Consider the following 14,980-nt stretch of genomic DNA (forward strand, 5'->3'; position numbering starts at 1 on the left):
CTACAACCTGTCTTCTTCTGATACTCTGTCCAAGGTCCTGACTCCTTGTCTTAATCTGGAGCTTATTGTACCCATCTTTATTTGACTTTCCTGAGTAGGATATCCATAGCAGGCCCTTGAGAACTGCTGCCCATCAGTCTGAATAAGCGTGATGGGCCACTTTGTCTGATTTTGTATAAAGCAGCTTCCCAGGGTGCTATTTTAAAGTACAGATTTATTTTCCTGACAAATTTGTGAAAAAGAGGCACTGCCAAAAATGTCCATTACATTCTTAAAATTGCTGTATTGTGTTCCTGACAATTTAGTTACAAAGCACATATGAAAGAAAAACAGTCAGGTATATTGTAGCAGATTATAAGCACATTCTACCCTGTCACTTTGCCCCCTTGACAAAATTTCTACTGTTAGATTGAGAATTCTGCAGTTGTGTGATGGAAGATGTAGTTTTGCAAAAGCCTGGCCATTTTTCTGCATACTTCAGTTGACATTTAAACTCATTCATTTACAGTATTTTGCAGTTTGGGAGGCTGCCCAACTTCTGATGACTTTCAATAGCTTACAGTTTTAAAAGAGTGATTGATTGATTTGCACCATTAAGTCATTTCCAGCTCCTAGCAACCACACAAATCAATCTTCTCCACAATGATCTATCCTAACCTGTTATTTCAGGTTTCCCAACATTGCATCCATTGCCACTGTAACTGAGTCCATCCACCTTGCTGCTCGTTCTCCTCTTCCTTCTCTTTTCTTTCATTCTTCTGAGCCTTAGAACCTTCTCTAGATTTTCACACGATGTGCCCAAAGTAGGATAATTTGAGCTTGGCAAGAACTCTGGTTTGATGTGTTCAATTATTAAATTAGATCAGTGATGGTGAACCTATGGCATGGGTGCCACAGGCAGCACGCAGAGCCATATCTGCTGGCACGCAAGCCATTGCCCTAGCTCAGCTCCAATGTACATGTGTGTGCCAGCCAGATGAGTTTTGGCTTGCACGGACACTATGGGAAGGCATTTGTGGCTTCCAGAGAGCCTCCAGGGGGATGGGGAGGGCATTTTTTACCCTACTCTGGCTTCAGGGAAGCCTTTGGAGCCTGGGGAGGACAAAACATGAGCCTACTGGCCCCACCAGAAGTTGGGAAACAGTCTGTTTCTGGCCTCTAGAGGGCCTCGGGGGGAGCTGTTTTTGCCTTCCCCAGGCATTGAATTATGGGTGTGGGCACTCACACATGTGTGATAACGCATGGGCATGCTCTTTTGGCACGCAAGTGATAAAAGGTTCGCCATCACTGGATTAGATTATTAGAGTCAGAAGGGACCTTGTAGGTCATCTAGTCCAATCCCTTGCTCAAGCAGGAGTCCCTACCCCAGTGGCTCTCAACCTTTCTAATGCCGCAACCCCTTAATACAGTTCCTCATGTTGTGGTGACCCCCAACCATAAGTCTAGCACCAATTCTCCCAACAGAGCTTCAAGCGGATTGGCAGGAAGGTCAGAGGGACACCCCCACTGTAAACACCTGATTGGACAGATTGCAAAAATATGTTCCAAGACGCCAGAATAGAAGCTTTAGTTCCTAACACCATGGGAAATTTGTCTTTTTCAATGGTCTTAGGCGACCCCTGTGAAACAGTCATTCGACCCCCAAAGGGGTCCCAACCCCCAGGTTGAGAACCACTGCCCTACACCATTTCAGACAAATGGCAGTCCAAACTCCTCTTGAAAGTCTCAAGTGTTGGGAGTTCCCACGACCTCTGCAGGCAAGCCGTTCCACTGGTTGATTGCTCTGTCAGCAAGTTTCCCCTTATTTCCAGGTTGAATCTCTCCTCGGTCAGTTTCCATCTGTTATTCCTTTTCTGATCTTCTGGTACCTTGGAAAACAGTCTGACCCTCTCCTCCATGTGGCAGCCTGTCAAGTATTGGAACACTGCTATCATGTCTCCCCTGGTCCTTGACTCCAAAACTCCTTCAAGGAAAAACAAAGAAGGTCCACTTCTTGCCTTTTGAAAAAGCACTTTTTAATTTTATTATTTTTTAATTAGTGCACATACAAACAACAGACATAAAACAAACATTTGGGTTATTTAATATCCCATTTCTATCAGAAGTTCTTATCGGAGGTATATTACGTTTTTTACACTGCTTTGTTAACTTATTATAGAAACATAGAAACATAGAAACATAGAAGACTGACGGCAGAAAAAGACCTCTTGGTCCATCTAGTCTGCCCTTTTACTATTTCCTGTATTTTATCTTAGGATGGATATATGTTTATCCCAGGCATGTTTAAATTCAGTTACTGTGGATTTCCCAACCACGTCTGCTGGAAGTTTGTTCCAAGGATCTACTACTCTTTCAGTAAAATAATATTTTCTCATGTTGCCTTTGATCTTTCCCCCAACTAACTTCAGATTGTGTCCCCTTGTTCTTGTGTTCACTTTCCTGTTAAAAACACTTCCCTCCTGAACCCTATTTAACCCTTTAACTTATTTAAATGTTTCGATCATGTCCCCCCTTTTCCTTCTGTCTTCCAGACTATACAGATTGAGTTCATTCAGTCTTTCCTGATACGTTTTATACTTAAGACCTTCCACCATTCTTGTAGCCCGTCTTTGGACCCGTTCAATTTTGTCAATATCTTTTTGTAGGTGAGGTCTCCAGAACTGAACACAGTACTCCAAATGTGGTCTCACCAGCGCTCTATATAAGGGGATCACAATCTCCCTCTTCCTGCTTGTTATACCCCTAGCTATGCAGCCAAGCATCCTACTTGCCTTTCCTACCGCCCGACCACACTGTTCACCCATTTTGAGACTGTCAGAAATCACTACCCCTAAATCCTTCTCTTCTGAAGTTTTTGCTAACACAGAACTGCCAATGCAATACTCAGATTTAGGATTCCTTTTCCCCAAGTGCATTATTTTACATTTGGAAACATTAAACTGCAGTTTCCATTATTATTTGTTATGCTTTTACACTTTTATTTTACCTTTAAATAAAATTCATTTTTATATATTAGACTCTTTTGAGACTACCTGGATGACAGAATCTTCACAGATGTTAAGCGAGGAAGCCCTGTAAAGGCTGTAAATTTAGGGTGCTACCGCCTCTCCTCAGCTGCCACCCAAGGTGTTTGCCCCTGTTCCTCCTTTTGTTCCTTCACAAATTGAGGGCGCAGAAGAGTGAAGACTTCAGGAGGTTGTGAGTTTGATCCTAGGAAGAGGCAGATATAGGACCTCCTGTTTGGGCAGGGGGTTAAATTAGATGACCTGCAAGGTCCCTTCCAACTCTGTTAATAAGATCTCAGGGGGAAAAAGTAAAGTCACACCCACCCACCCAGTGATGGGCTGCCAAAAATTTTACTGCCACATTGTGGGCGTAGCTTATTTTGTGGGTGTAGCCTGATGGTTGTGACCGGGTAGGAGTGGCTTGGCAGTCATGTGACCAGGGGGGGAGTGGCCTGACAATCATGTCACCAGGGGTGGCTTAAAGCTCATGTGACTGAGTTTTAAGTTTGGCTTACTGACCAAGATAAATTTTCAAATAGGTGCTTGGACTCTTCTTCAGTTGATTAACTGTCTGGTTTGGTGCTGCAACCCAACAGGACTGACACAGACTTCAGAGGATAATCAGAACTGCAGAAAAAACAATTGCTGCCAACCTGCCTTCCATTGAGGAACTGTATACTCCACAAGTCAAAAAGAGGGCGGGGAAAATATTTACTGATCCCTCACATCCTGGACATAAACTGTTTCAACTCCTACACTCAAAACGCCGCTACAGAGCACTGCAGACCAAGACAACTAGACACAAGAACAGTTTTCCCCCGAACGCCATCACTCTACTAAACAAATAATTCCGTCAACGCTGTCATGTTTTTTTATTAAATCTGCACTTCTATTTCTACTAGTTTTTCTCATCATTCCTATGATCCTCCCCCCCCCCCTAGGACTGTATGACTGTAACTTGTTGCTTGTATCCTAAGATTTTTATTAACATTGTTTCTTCATTGCTTATTTGACCCCTATGACAATCATTAAGTGTTGTACCTCATGATTCTTGACAAACGTATCTTTTTCTTTTATATACATTGAGAGCATATGCACCAAGACAAATTCCTTGTGTGTCCAATCACACTTGGCCAATAAATAATTCTATTCTATTCTATTCTAAGTCACATTATTTGAATAGCCACAAAAAGGACAAAGGATAGACAGCATTACTTGTTGAGGAGCACCGTAACTCTTTAAAGGTTTTGTACTGAACACACAAGGTTCAGTATGATAATAGATTAGGCAAGTAGCTCAATTTTCTTTAAATGCTATCAAAGTTCACTTCTAGATAATGATTAAAACGATTAAAGTGTTTATGGGTAAAAACATACTATTTAGTTTTTTCTTATTTTAAAAGTAATTAAGGATCACGCTAGTGTACTAGAGGACGGGTCAATAAAAAAACTATTAAGTATTCAATAAATAGGGCATAAACTTACTATCCCCACTGCGCCTCCCGTCCAGCAGCCCATTACAGCCCCTACCCCAGCCAACAAGTCCTCCTCCTATTCCACCCCCCTCGCCTCCCACACAAGGCGCCCCATTACTCCTCCCTTGCTGAGGGAATCTTGCCCAGCTTCTGGCCGCTAAAACCAACCCGCTTTCCCTTCTTTTTCGCCGTCGGACGGGAACTGCAACGGGGGAAGAGGAAAAGCGAGGCGGAGTTCGGCCTTTGTGACGCCACCGCCATCTCCCCTCCCCTCCCCGCCTTCAAACCGCCCCCCTCCCCCACCGCCCACCACCATTGCTTTCTTACCCCCCTTCTCTCTTTTGTTCCTTTTTGTTAATGGAAAAACCTTCCCGCGCTCCGCCCCCCCTCCCCAAGCGCGCGCACGACGGGAATCGCCTCAGCCGGGGAGTTTGCGCGTGCACCCCCCCTCCCGGCTTTTCTTAGCCGCTTGCCCGGTCTGCGCTGGCTCTCCCACTCCCCCCCCTCCTCAACGCGCGCACCCGCGCGCCCATCCGGCCGCTAGCGCGCGCGCAGGTGCTTTCCAAAGCCTCGCCTCGCCTCCCGCCCCCGCCTCCTTGTCTCCGCTTTCTCCTCAGCTTCCCCCCCTCCTCCTCCTCCTCGCCCCGCCGAAGAAGCGTCACTGGGAAGCTGGGAGGGTGGGCTCTTTGGAAGGGAAGGAGACAAAAATGAGGGAGGCTTCCCGTTAGCCGCGAGGAGCGCCGCCGCCGCTGCCGCCGCTTCATCCCACGTGAAGAGTCGGGAAAGGCCAAGAAGGAGCCCTCGAGCCAGACGGTCCCTTCCTTCCTTTCTCTCTCCTCGGACTCTGGAAACGCAAGAACCCATAGATACCCGCCAGCTGACTCGGCTCCGGCCTCTGCCTTCTCCCGCTCTTCCCGCTCCTCTCCTGGCATCCCCCGGCTGTACAGAGAGAGAGGAAGGGGCCTCGTCTTCCCGCGCCCTGGCCGCTGCTTGCTTGCCTTCCCGCCGATTTGGGTGGCAGCTCCCTTCGCCGTCCCTTTCCTCTCTTCTCGCCCGCCCACCCGCCGGCCGTCCAAGCCCTGAATCCCTCTGGCTTCTTTCTGCCTCCCTCTCTTGCCTTTCTCCAGCGGTCTGGCTTCATCCGTCCATCCTTTGGCGCCCGGTTCCTTCCCACCCCTCCCAAACATCATCTGGGGAAGGGGGTGCCCTTTCATCCACACCCCGCCCTTTGAACGTAGCAGAAGCTCCTTTTTCACTTTATCGCTTTTCCTTGCATCCCTCCCTTACATCTTCTTTTCCATAGTGCAGGTTCCTCTCTTCTTCACTTGTTCCTGTGACCCTGCCTGCTGGCCTCAAGAGGGCCCACCTCTTCAACCCTTGGGGTGGCTTGCCAACTTTCCTCATTTGCCCACCTTGCAATTTTGACAGCCAAGGAAACTGGGGAGGGGTTAGATGTGGGGAAAGCCCCCCACCCTCCCCCGCCCATGCCTTCGATGACCACCGCTGGTGTTGGATGCCCGGAGGAGGAGAAAGTGGACCGCCGACTCTGCGATTTGGTCTGAGGGATGCGGGAGGTGGCCGAGAGGATGACTTGATGTTTGGCTTGGCCATGGATGGGTTGAGATGCTTCACAGTTGCTTTGGTCACGCTGCTCCTCTATCGCCCGGGTCCACCTTGGGGCACTGCCCAGCGCCTGGTGCTTTGGACGGGGTTCCCGGTATTGCTGCCCATCTTACTCTCCGTGCCGGCAACTTTGACGTCCCCAATAGCAGGTAAGGGGACAGAAAAGGGTTCTCCGGAACCTGTCAGAACCTCCTGAATTTCACCCGTGCTCCAGTTTCAGCTTCCTGGCTCCAGTAGCTTCTTTCCAGCTTCTTTTGTTGAGCAATTGCAATTAAGGTGTCTTTATATGTCATAGGAAAGTCCTGTTGTTTTACCTGCCCAGCAGACATTGTACCCAAAGGCTTTTTCAAACCATTCCAGCCTTTCGCATTCTGCCTTCATTTGCAGAACAGCTACAAATGATGGTTTCTCTGCAAAAGTGTTTCTGGAAATACCATATGGATGTGCACTGTGAGGATGTGGAACAATTAGGTTTATGCCTATCGGGTTTTTTATCTATCATGGAAAGGAAATGCGTTTGCCTTTTGCTGGCCTTGTATGGTTCAATCTGAGAAATAATTTCTAAAATTCTTTTTACAAAGGCGATGTATTCTTGTATTTGCCGGTGAAAAAAATAGCTGCCATCCTCCTGTGTTTGGAAAAGGGAAGGAGGCCCTGTTGGTTGGAATTGATAAGGAGGGGCTTGCTGCTTGTAACTGAATTGTGTTTGGGAAATGGACATGCCCCTAAAAACTAATGTACATTAACAATGTATTTGGAATTTGCATTGTTTTGGGAAACGGTGAAGCATTTTTCAAAATAAGTGCTTAGGTGTTTGGAAAGGTCTTAGTATTGGCTTCTATGATTCTGGGTGCATTTATTTACCGCTCATTGTAGACTCACAAGCGCTGGAAATGAGAGCAATATATAACTGTACAGTTAAATCGTGTTCACATTTGTGTGTTGAAATGGTTTTTGCAACCCCTTCTCCTAGTTTGTTAGCATTAAACTGCAGAGCTATTTTATTTTGCTTTCTACTTACAGTAGACGTTGAAATTCAGCTGGGAAATTGAATTATATAAGTGGTCCAAATAAATTAAATAAATCATAAAGGTGGCAGACACATCATCTAAACAATTTCAATTTCTAAAAAGATTCCTTCTTTCCTCCTTGACTACCTGCCTGCCTGTCTCATAAAAAGAAAATACCAAAAGAAAACCTTATTACAAACTTTCATGTGAGCTGACATTCAGCACATCTGGAAGGTACTGACATTCAGCACATCTGGAGGGTACTAATAAGATAGGGAAGTCTGGTTTATCTAAAAGTTCAATTACCGGTACTTCTAGGTACATTTGATTGCTAGTTGAAACAATTTTTGTTAGCATGCCAGTACTGATAAAAGTGATGTTGGTAAGATTGTTGTCTTTCTCTAAAACTGACTTAGCTACGATTTGGAAATCCCATCCTAATATCCCCACTTCGAAAGTTATTTTCAGCAAATGGGATAAAACACCTATCAGACTTTTCTTGGAAATTGAGTTATCACAATCTCAGTTACATTTGATTACTTGTTTGAATGCTATGCTTAATCACAGAATCAGTAACATTATGTTGCTATTCTCAATATTAAGAAACAACATGGGAAAACAGCTGGGGAACCTTCAGGATTGAAAAAAATCAAGTTGGAATGTTGAGAAATGGCAATTTCTTACTCTGGAAATTGAGATGGATTGAAAACAAAGATGTAACATCAGTGTGGATTGTGTTTCCTAGGGAAGGAATCAGGTTGGGAAAGAGATTAAGTGGGTCAACCTGTGTTGAGCTATGGTTTAGATATGAAAGTGATATAATTGATTGAATAACCATGGTTAACTGCTGTAATTAATGCAATTAGACATAACATATAGCATGATATAGATCACAGTAATTTGGTTCGCTCAACATGTTAAGCGAAAAGCAAGTAAACTTCTTGACATAATGTGTTTGCATGCATAAGGGTTGTTCCTTGTGGGCATTTGCACACTTTTAGGTTAGATTCAGCGACATTCTTGCTATCCCATTTCTATTTGAATAGAATACTGTATACCGAGTGAAAGATGTGTCAAGAGATTCTGCAGTTTGAAGACTGGACATCTTTTAAAAAGCACCTTGTCTTAATTATTATGCACTTTTATCATGTATTTATACTATCTTCCCTTGGAAATGGTATATTGAGCCTGAGTAGGCTGACTAAAATTTGGAATGCACAGATCTACCTTATATGAAAGATACCATGTTGGAAAAGATTGACTTATACCCTGCTGTTTGACAAACTGACAAGACTTCTAAGATCTCTTGCAAAAAGAGTGGCTGGCATTCTTCAGGTCTGCCAGGCAATTTACTTGATTCAGGTTTTACCACGCTTCAGGTGTTGCAGTCATTATTCAACTGGTGCAGCCTTTACTGAGTTCTACTGGACAAGTTCAGCAAGAATGATTAAATTTTACCAGCACATTTATCCTATTTCTTTTCTTTCTCCTCGTTATGTCAGGATTAACTGTCCTACACTGACATTTTTTTCCTTCTCCGAAGTAAACTGCCTTCTATGTTGTTACACATTTTCCTGTCTGCAGTCAAGACAGGTGGAGCTGCAGTGGAAGTTGAACAGGTGATTTGTGGAAAATGTGCCTGGATGCACTCTGCAAATTAGTTTGACACACATTCTCAAATACACCTCTTCCTTACCTCCTTTTCTAAGCAGATCTGTATCGTTTTTCCATTAAGGAGGTTCCGATATCTTTCTAGTCATCTATTACTGGAAACATAATTCTGTTTAGGAGAAATTGAATACAGTGTTCCTTCGATTTCCGCGGGGGATGCGTTCCGAGACCACCCGCGAAAGTCGAATTTCCGTGAAGTAGAGATGCGGAAGTAAATACACTATTTTTGGCCTATGAACGGTATCACAAGCCATCCCTTAACACTTTAAACCCCTAAATTACCATTTCCCATTCCCTTAACAACCATTTACTCACCATTATTACTGGTACTCACCATTGAATAAGATACTTAGTGATCCTGATATTTATAAACATAATTATTTATTAACAATAATTATTTTTTTGTTATTTATTTGCAAAAATTATTAGTTTGGTGATGACATATGATGTCATTGGGTGGGAAAAACCGTGGTATAGGAAAAAAGCCACGAAGTATTTTTTAATTACCGTAATATTTTTTGAAAAACCGTGGTATAGGCTATTCGCAAAGTTCAAATCCGCGAAAATCGAGGGAACACTGAATTCCGATTTTGAAAAATCACTTGATTTGACCAGAGAAGTAGGTTTCAAAAACAGATTTTTCAATTGACTGAAAAACCTTATCTACATTTTGAACTATCCTATTGACAATTTTTTCCAGAAGTCACAGTTTTACTTCTTTCAGCCAATAGATTTTTAAAAAATATATGCAGGTGGATTTTTTCTCTTGGTTTTGTAAATATAAACCTGGCACTTGTTGAGTTATTACAGTGTTGTTGTTACTAAAATTACTTAAAAAAACTTTTCTGTTCTGTGTTCTTGTTATAGTATTATAATCGCATATTTCTTTTGCATATTGTTCAAAGTGTTCTGCACGAATTGTTCCATTAAGGATATTGTCGGTTTTAAAACAAGATATTTATTATGCTATCTAATTTGCACTAAGGGTAAAGTTATCTTCTTTTTTAACCTATTTAGCAAAAGTAGTAGGTTAGATATTAGATTGGTTATTTTATCAATCCTTCAAGTTTTTCAAAACAAATTGATATTGTAATAATTATAACGGCCTGTAAAAAAATGAACCCATTGGTGGTAGCAATATTTCCTTCCGTCCTTCCTTCCTTCGAATTGACTATGACCAATTTATGATCCTACTTCACTTAGAGTAAAACCACTGGGAAGTAACTAGATAAACAATATTATATAGTAAATATCCTCTGCTGCAGGACCATTGCATGTCATTAATATTTCTATTTTTTAACTGGTACATGGGAATTATTTAATTTTAATTTTATTTAATACGGTAGTCCTCGATTTCTAACCATTTATTTAGTGATCATCCACAGTTACAATGGCACAGAAAAAAGTGACTTACAACCAGTCCTCACACTTAAATCCTTTGCAGCATTCCCACAAACATAATTCAGGTCCTTGGCAACTGAAGTACATTCATGATGTCTGCAGAAGGGTCGTGGGACACCATTTACAATCTTCTCATCTGGCTTTGGCACACAAAGTCAGTGAAGGAAGCTGGATTGGCTTTGATCCATTTTACTGCAGTGATTCACTTAATGACTGTTGTGAGTGTTTCCTGTCAGCCTTTAGAATTGTCAGATTCAGAAGATGAGGATGATGTAGAAGCTGTTAATTACCCTGATTTAAGAGATGTGGAAGAAGCTAGTGAGGAGGAAAGTGAAATAAAACAGCCATCTGACGAAAGCATGCAGAGTCATGTTTCTTCTGATAACGGGAGTATAGAAGGAAGTTCTTGGTTATGACCTATAAAGCCCTTCATGGCATCGGACCAGAATATCTCCGAGACCGCTCCCCCCAGAGATAAGAACTGCCCCTACCCTCCTTGCCTTTCGTAAACTTCTCAAAACCCACCTTTGTCATCAGGCATGGGGGAACTGAGATATTTCCCCCGGGCCTATATAATTTATGTATGGTATGTTTGTATGTATGTCTTTTTAATAATGGGGTTTTTAAAATATTTTAAATTGTAAATTATTAGATTTGTCATGAACTGTTTTATTGTATTGTGAGCTGCCCCGAGTCTACGGAGAGGGGCGGCATACAAATCTAATAAACAAACAAACAAATAAACAAACAAATAAATAAATAAGTGCAAAGTTCAGAAGGTTACAGAGAACAAGGGACAAAATTGGGGGGAAGAGGTTTTAATATGCTATTCAGAGTGTGTAAATAAATTAATTAATTACATCACTTCCAGAATTGAACGGAAGAGATGGATGCTTTCTACAAAGTGCTAGAAACAAAAATGGTGGTGTATGTCGTCTCTCCGGAGAAGTTTTATATTGCATGATAAACTGCTTTTTAACAGTGTGAACCTGACTCAGAGATAAGAAGATGTTTTGAAGTAGACAGCCTGTTATTTTAGAAAGAACTATAACTTTGTAATTTAGTCTGTGAGATTGGAACGTATTTTTGCACGCCGGAGCTGTCATGACGAAATCCAATGTGGAAGGAAAAATAAAAGAAATGTTGTTTTGAAAATTACAAGTTGTAAAGTTTGTATTCTTGGAGCAGCCAGCCAGATCCCAGTCCAGGTCCAGAACAATGACCATAACAAAAAAGGTCACAAAATCAAGCCAGAGTCATTGAACAAACATTTTGTTGATCAAGGCAGTTCTAGTCCTGATTATGAGGATAAGTTAAGGACCACCTGTAGAATAGAATAGAATAGAATAGAATTATTTATTGGCCAAGTGTGATTAGACACACAAGGAATTTGTCTTTGGTGCATATGCTCTCAGTAGTACATAAAAGAAAATATACATTTGTCAAGAATCATGAGGTACAGCACTTAATGATTGTCATAGGGGCCAAATAAGCAATGAGGAAACAATATTAATAAAAATCTTAAGGATACAAGCAATAAGTTACAATCATACAGTCATAAGTGGGAGGAAAAGGGTGATAGGAAGGAATGATGAGAAAAATCTAGTAGTAATAGTAGTGCAGACTTAATAAATAGTTTGACAATGTTGAGGGAATTATTTCTTTAGCAGAGTCATGACGTTCGGGCAAAACTGTTCTTGTGTCTAGTTGTCTTGGTGTGTAGTGCTCTATAGGGACGTTTTGAGGATAGGAATTGAAACAGTTTATGTCTAGGATGCGAGTGGTCAGTAAATATTTTCACAGCCTTTTGACTCGTTTATAAATAATGCAATGTATTTGGTCCAAAATCTATTGAAGCAAAGCTATACATATCTTTCATGGTGGAATTGTTTGCTTAGAAGAGCAGATTTTTTTGCCTCTTTTTAGACTAGCAAGATCATTTATTTGAAAACTAACTAATTAGAAGTTAAGATATTTCTAAAACAAAGGTCGGCATGTAATTAATTGAAAGTAACAGCATGCCTCCCCTGACATTGACAGTAAATTGCACTGGCTGCCTGTGTTTGTTATTTGCATAGTAATATAATTTTGAGTAAGCATGGGGTTATATAGTTTGAACATTAAATTTTGTCCATATTGCACTTCTAATCCTTTTACTTTTTTTTAAAATAAAGCCTTATTTTCCTATTAACATTTGAACTGGAAGTATGGAGTTTCTCTTCCCCCAGGGCTTTGTAGGAGAATAATTACTTCAGGACCAAACAGCTTCTTAAAAGTTAACTGTAATTTAGTTTTTCTGATTTTTTAAAACAAATGAATTTTAATTTTGTAATTTGTTTTTTAGCATTGTTGGTTTTACTATTGGTTGGTTTTTATTTAGGGCTATTTTATTGCTCTTTTGTAAACTACCCTGAGCTTTCATGAAAGAAAAGGAGGGAATTAGTAAAATAAAGAACAACAATAATAAGAGGAAGCAGTGGTTTGAGCCAAGAAAGAAATGAAATAGAGAATATGGCTTTTTAAGAATTACCCCAAGACTTAATGTGAATGATTAAATCATTGACTTAAATCATAGACTGATTAAATCATAGACTTCCGCATGTGCGGAAGCAAAAAAACACACCGAAACATGGGCACACCTGATATTCCGTGCAGGAAGATAATTGCTCTGGTCTCCACTAGCACTCAGAGCCATGAAAGTGAGCACACATCACTGTTCTATCTCATGGTATCCCGCTGCATCCTTCACTCCATGTAGATGCAGTTCCATTGAGGACTACACATTGCCTGCGGTTGGTCAGACAGTTATGAATCCATCTGGTGGTTATGCTTTCTAACCCACATTTTTTTCTATTTTATCTAGTAGCAGGTAGTGGTCTACTTTATCAAATGCCTTACAGAAGTCAAAGTAAATTAGATCAAAAATATTCCTCTGGTCCACTAATTTTGTCACTTTGTCTCACTCCCTTGACTTTTTTGTAAACTTTTATTTTTATTCTTTTGTATATGATTTCTAAAATTCAACAATCTAATAGCTGACTACTGATCTCTTAGCTTCATTTATATTCCATCTTTCTTCCAGGAGCTCAAGACAATATAATTTTATATAGATAGATAGTGATAGATTTTATACATTGTTCTAAGCCAGTGTTTTTCAACCAGTGTGCCGGGGCACACTAGTGTGCCATGAGTCATGGTCAGGTGTGCCGCGAAGCTCAGAGAGAGAAAGAAAACACGAGAGAGAGAGAAATAAAGCAAGAGAGAAAGAAAGCAAGAGAGAGAAAAAGAAAACGAGAGAGAGAAAGAAAGAGAGAAAGAAATCAAGAGAGAGAGAGAGAAAGCAAGAGAGAGAGAGAAAGAAAGAGAGAGAGAGAGAAAGAGAACAAGAGAGAGAAAGAAAGAAAGAAAGGGAGAGAGCAAGAGAGAGAAAGAAAGAGAGAGAAAGAAAGAAAGAGAGAGAGAAAGAGAGGGAAGGTGGGAGAGAGAAAAACATAGAGGGAGGGAGGGAGGGAGAATGAGAGCAAAAAAGAGAGGAAGGTAGAAAGAGAGAAAGAGAGGGATGGAGAGACAGAAAAAAGAAGGAGGGAGAGAAAGAAGGAGGGAGAAAGAGAAATAGAGCGAAAGGGAGGAAGAGAGAAAAAAAATTTTGTTCAAACTTTTTTTAGCCGCCCCCCCCAACTCAATGTGCCCCAGGGTTTTGTAAATGTAAAAAATGTGCCGTGGCTCAAAAAAGGTTGAAAATCACTGTTCTAAGCTATCATTTTGTTAACCTTGGTTGTTTACCAAGTCACAGCTGATTATCTTTACTATGCATAAACTATATGTAGAAACTACCATGCTTGGATCCATGGACAACCTGTAAAAACTAATTGGTGGTTCAGCCAAATTTCAAACCAAATCCGCCCCGAGTCTACGGAGAAGGGCGGCATACAAATTTAATTAATAATAATAATAATAATAATAATAATAATAATAATAATAATAATAAAATCAGTGATAGGTTTAAAGAATACTCTGTAGCTGAAGGGAGTCTCGAATCTGGATCTCCATAGTTCTACATTGCAGCATGTATCTAGCTATTATTATTTTTCCATTCACCCCTTCTTCAAGGGGGGTATTTTTCAGAATATACGGTATATTTCAGAATAAGATGCACCTTTTTCATCCCTAAAAGAGGTTGAAAATTTGGGTACATCTTATACTCTGAATGCAGCTCTCTTTTTTTTTCAAAGCTTTTTTCCCCCCAGCCCTAAGTAGATGCTAACGATCTTCCCGGCTTTTACCTTGCAGGCTTTTTCATTGTTACTCTCTGCGAAAAATGTTTTTCCAGCCCCAAGTCTTTGCCGGCTTTTTTTCATTGCTCTACTTCTGGAAAGAAATAAGTTTCTTTCCAGTCCTAACAAGGTGTTAGTGTTCCCAGCTCTTAGCAGCTTGCAGGCTCTTTCATTGTTACTCTTTCCAATGAGTTTTTTTTAAAAGCCCTAACCAGGTGATAAAATAGCATGCTAAAGCTGACCAGACTAAGGACGCTAGCCAGATGAATACCCCCCCTATTTTCCTCTCCAAAAACTGTACTCCGGTGTGTCTTATACTTTGAAAGATACAACATTTTTGTCATGGATTTTTTTTATTTGGGATACTTTATCAAAAAGAATCACATGTAGACAACCATTGTGAATACAAATAATCAGTGTTGCTTTATAAAACTGACCTTTATATCCCATTCAAATGGAAGGAAAATGAGGACAATGCAGAATGTATTTACATGAAAGATTGCAGTAAGGTATTCTTCAGAC

At 41.0% G+C, this 14,980-nt stretch overlaps 1 protein-coding gene across 3 annotated transcripts in view; it reads left to right on the top strand.

Annotated features, from left to right (window-relative positions):
• Positions 1 to 5,139: 5,139 nt before the first annotated feature.
• The window catches only part of KIAA1549 (KIAA1549 ortholog), a 155,578-nt gene continuing 145,737 nt past the window's right edge, over positions 5,140 to 14,980 (top strand). For all 3 annotated transcript variants that reach the window (XM_070756299.1, XM_070756301.1, XM_070756300.1), the window contains exon 1: positions 5,140 to 6,251. In XM_070756299.1, coding sequence (XP_070612400.1) covers positions 5,993 to 6,251 — 259 coding nt within the window. In that variant the 5' untranslated portion in view covers positions 5,140 to 5,992. The remainder of the gene's footprint in view (positions 6,252 to 14,980) is intronic.

This window comes from Erythrolamprus reginae, chromosome 6, assembly GCF_031021105.1.
Source record: "Erythrolamprus reginae isolate rEryReg1 chromosome 6, rEryReg1.hap1, whole genome shotgun sequence".
Taxonomy (NCBI): domain Eukaryota; kingdom Metazoa; phylum Chordata; class Lepidosauria; order Squamata; family Dipsadidae; genus Erythrolamprus; species Erythrolamprus reginae.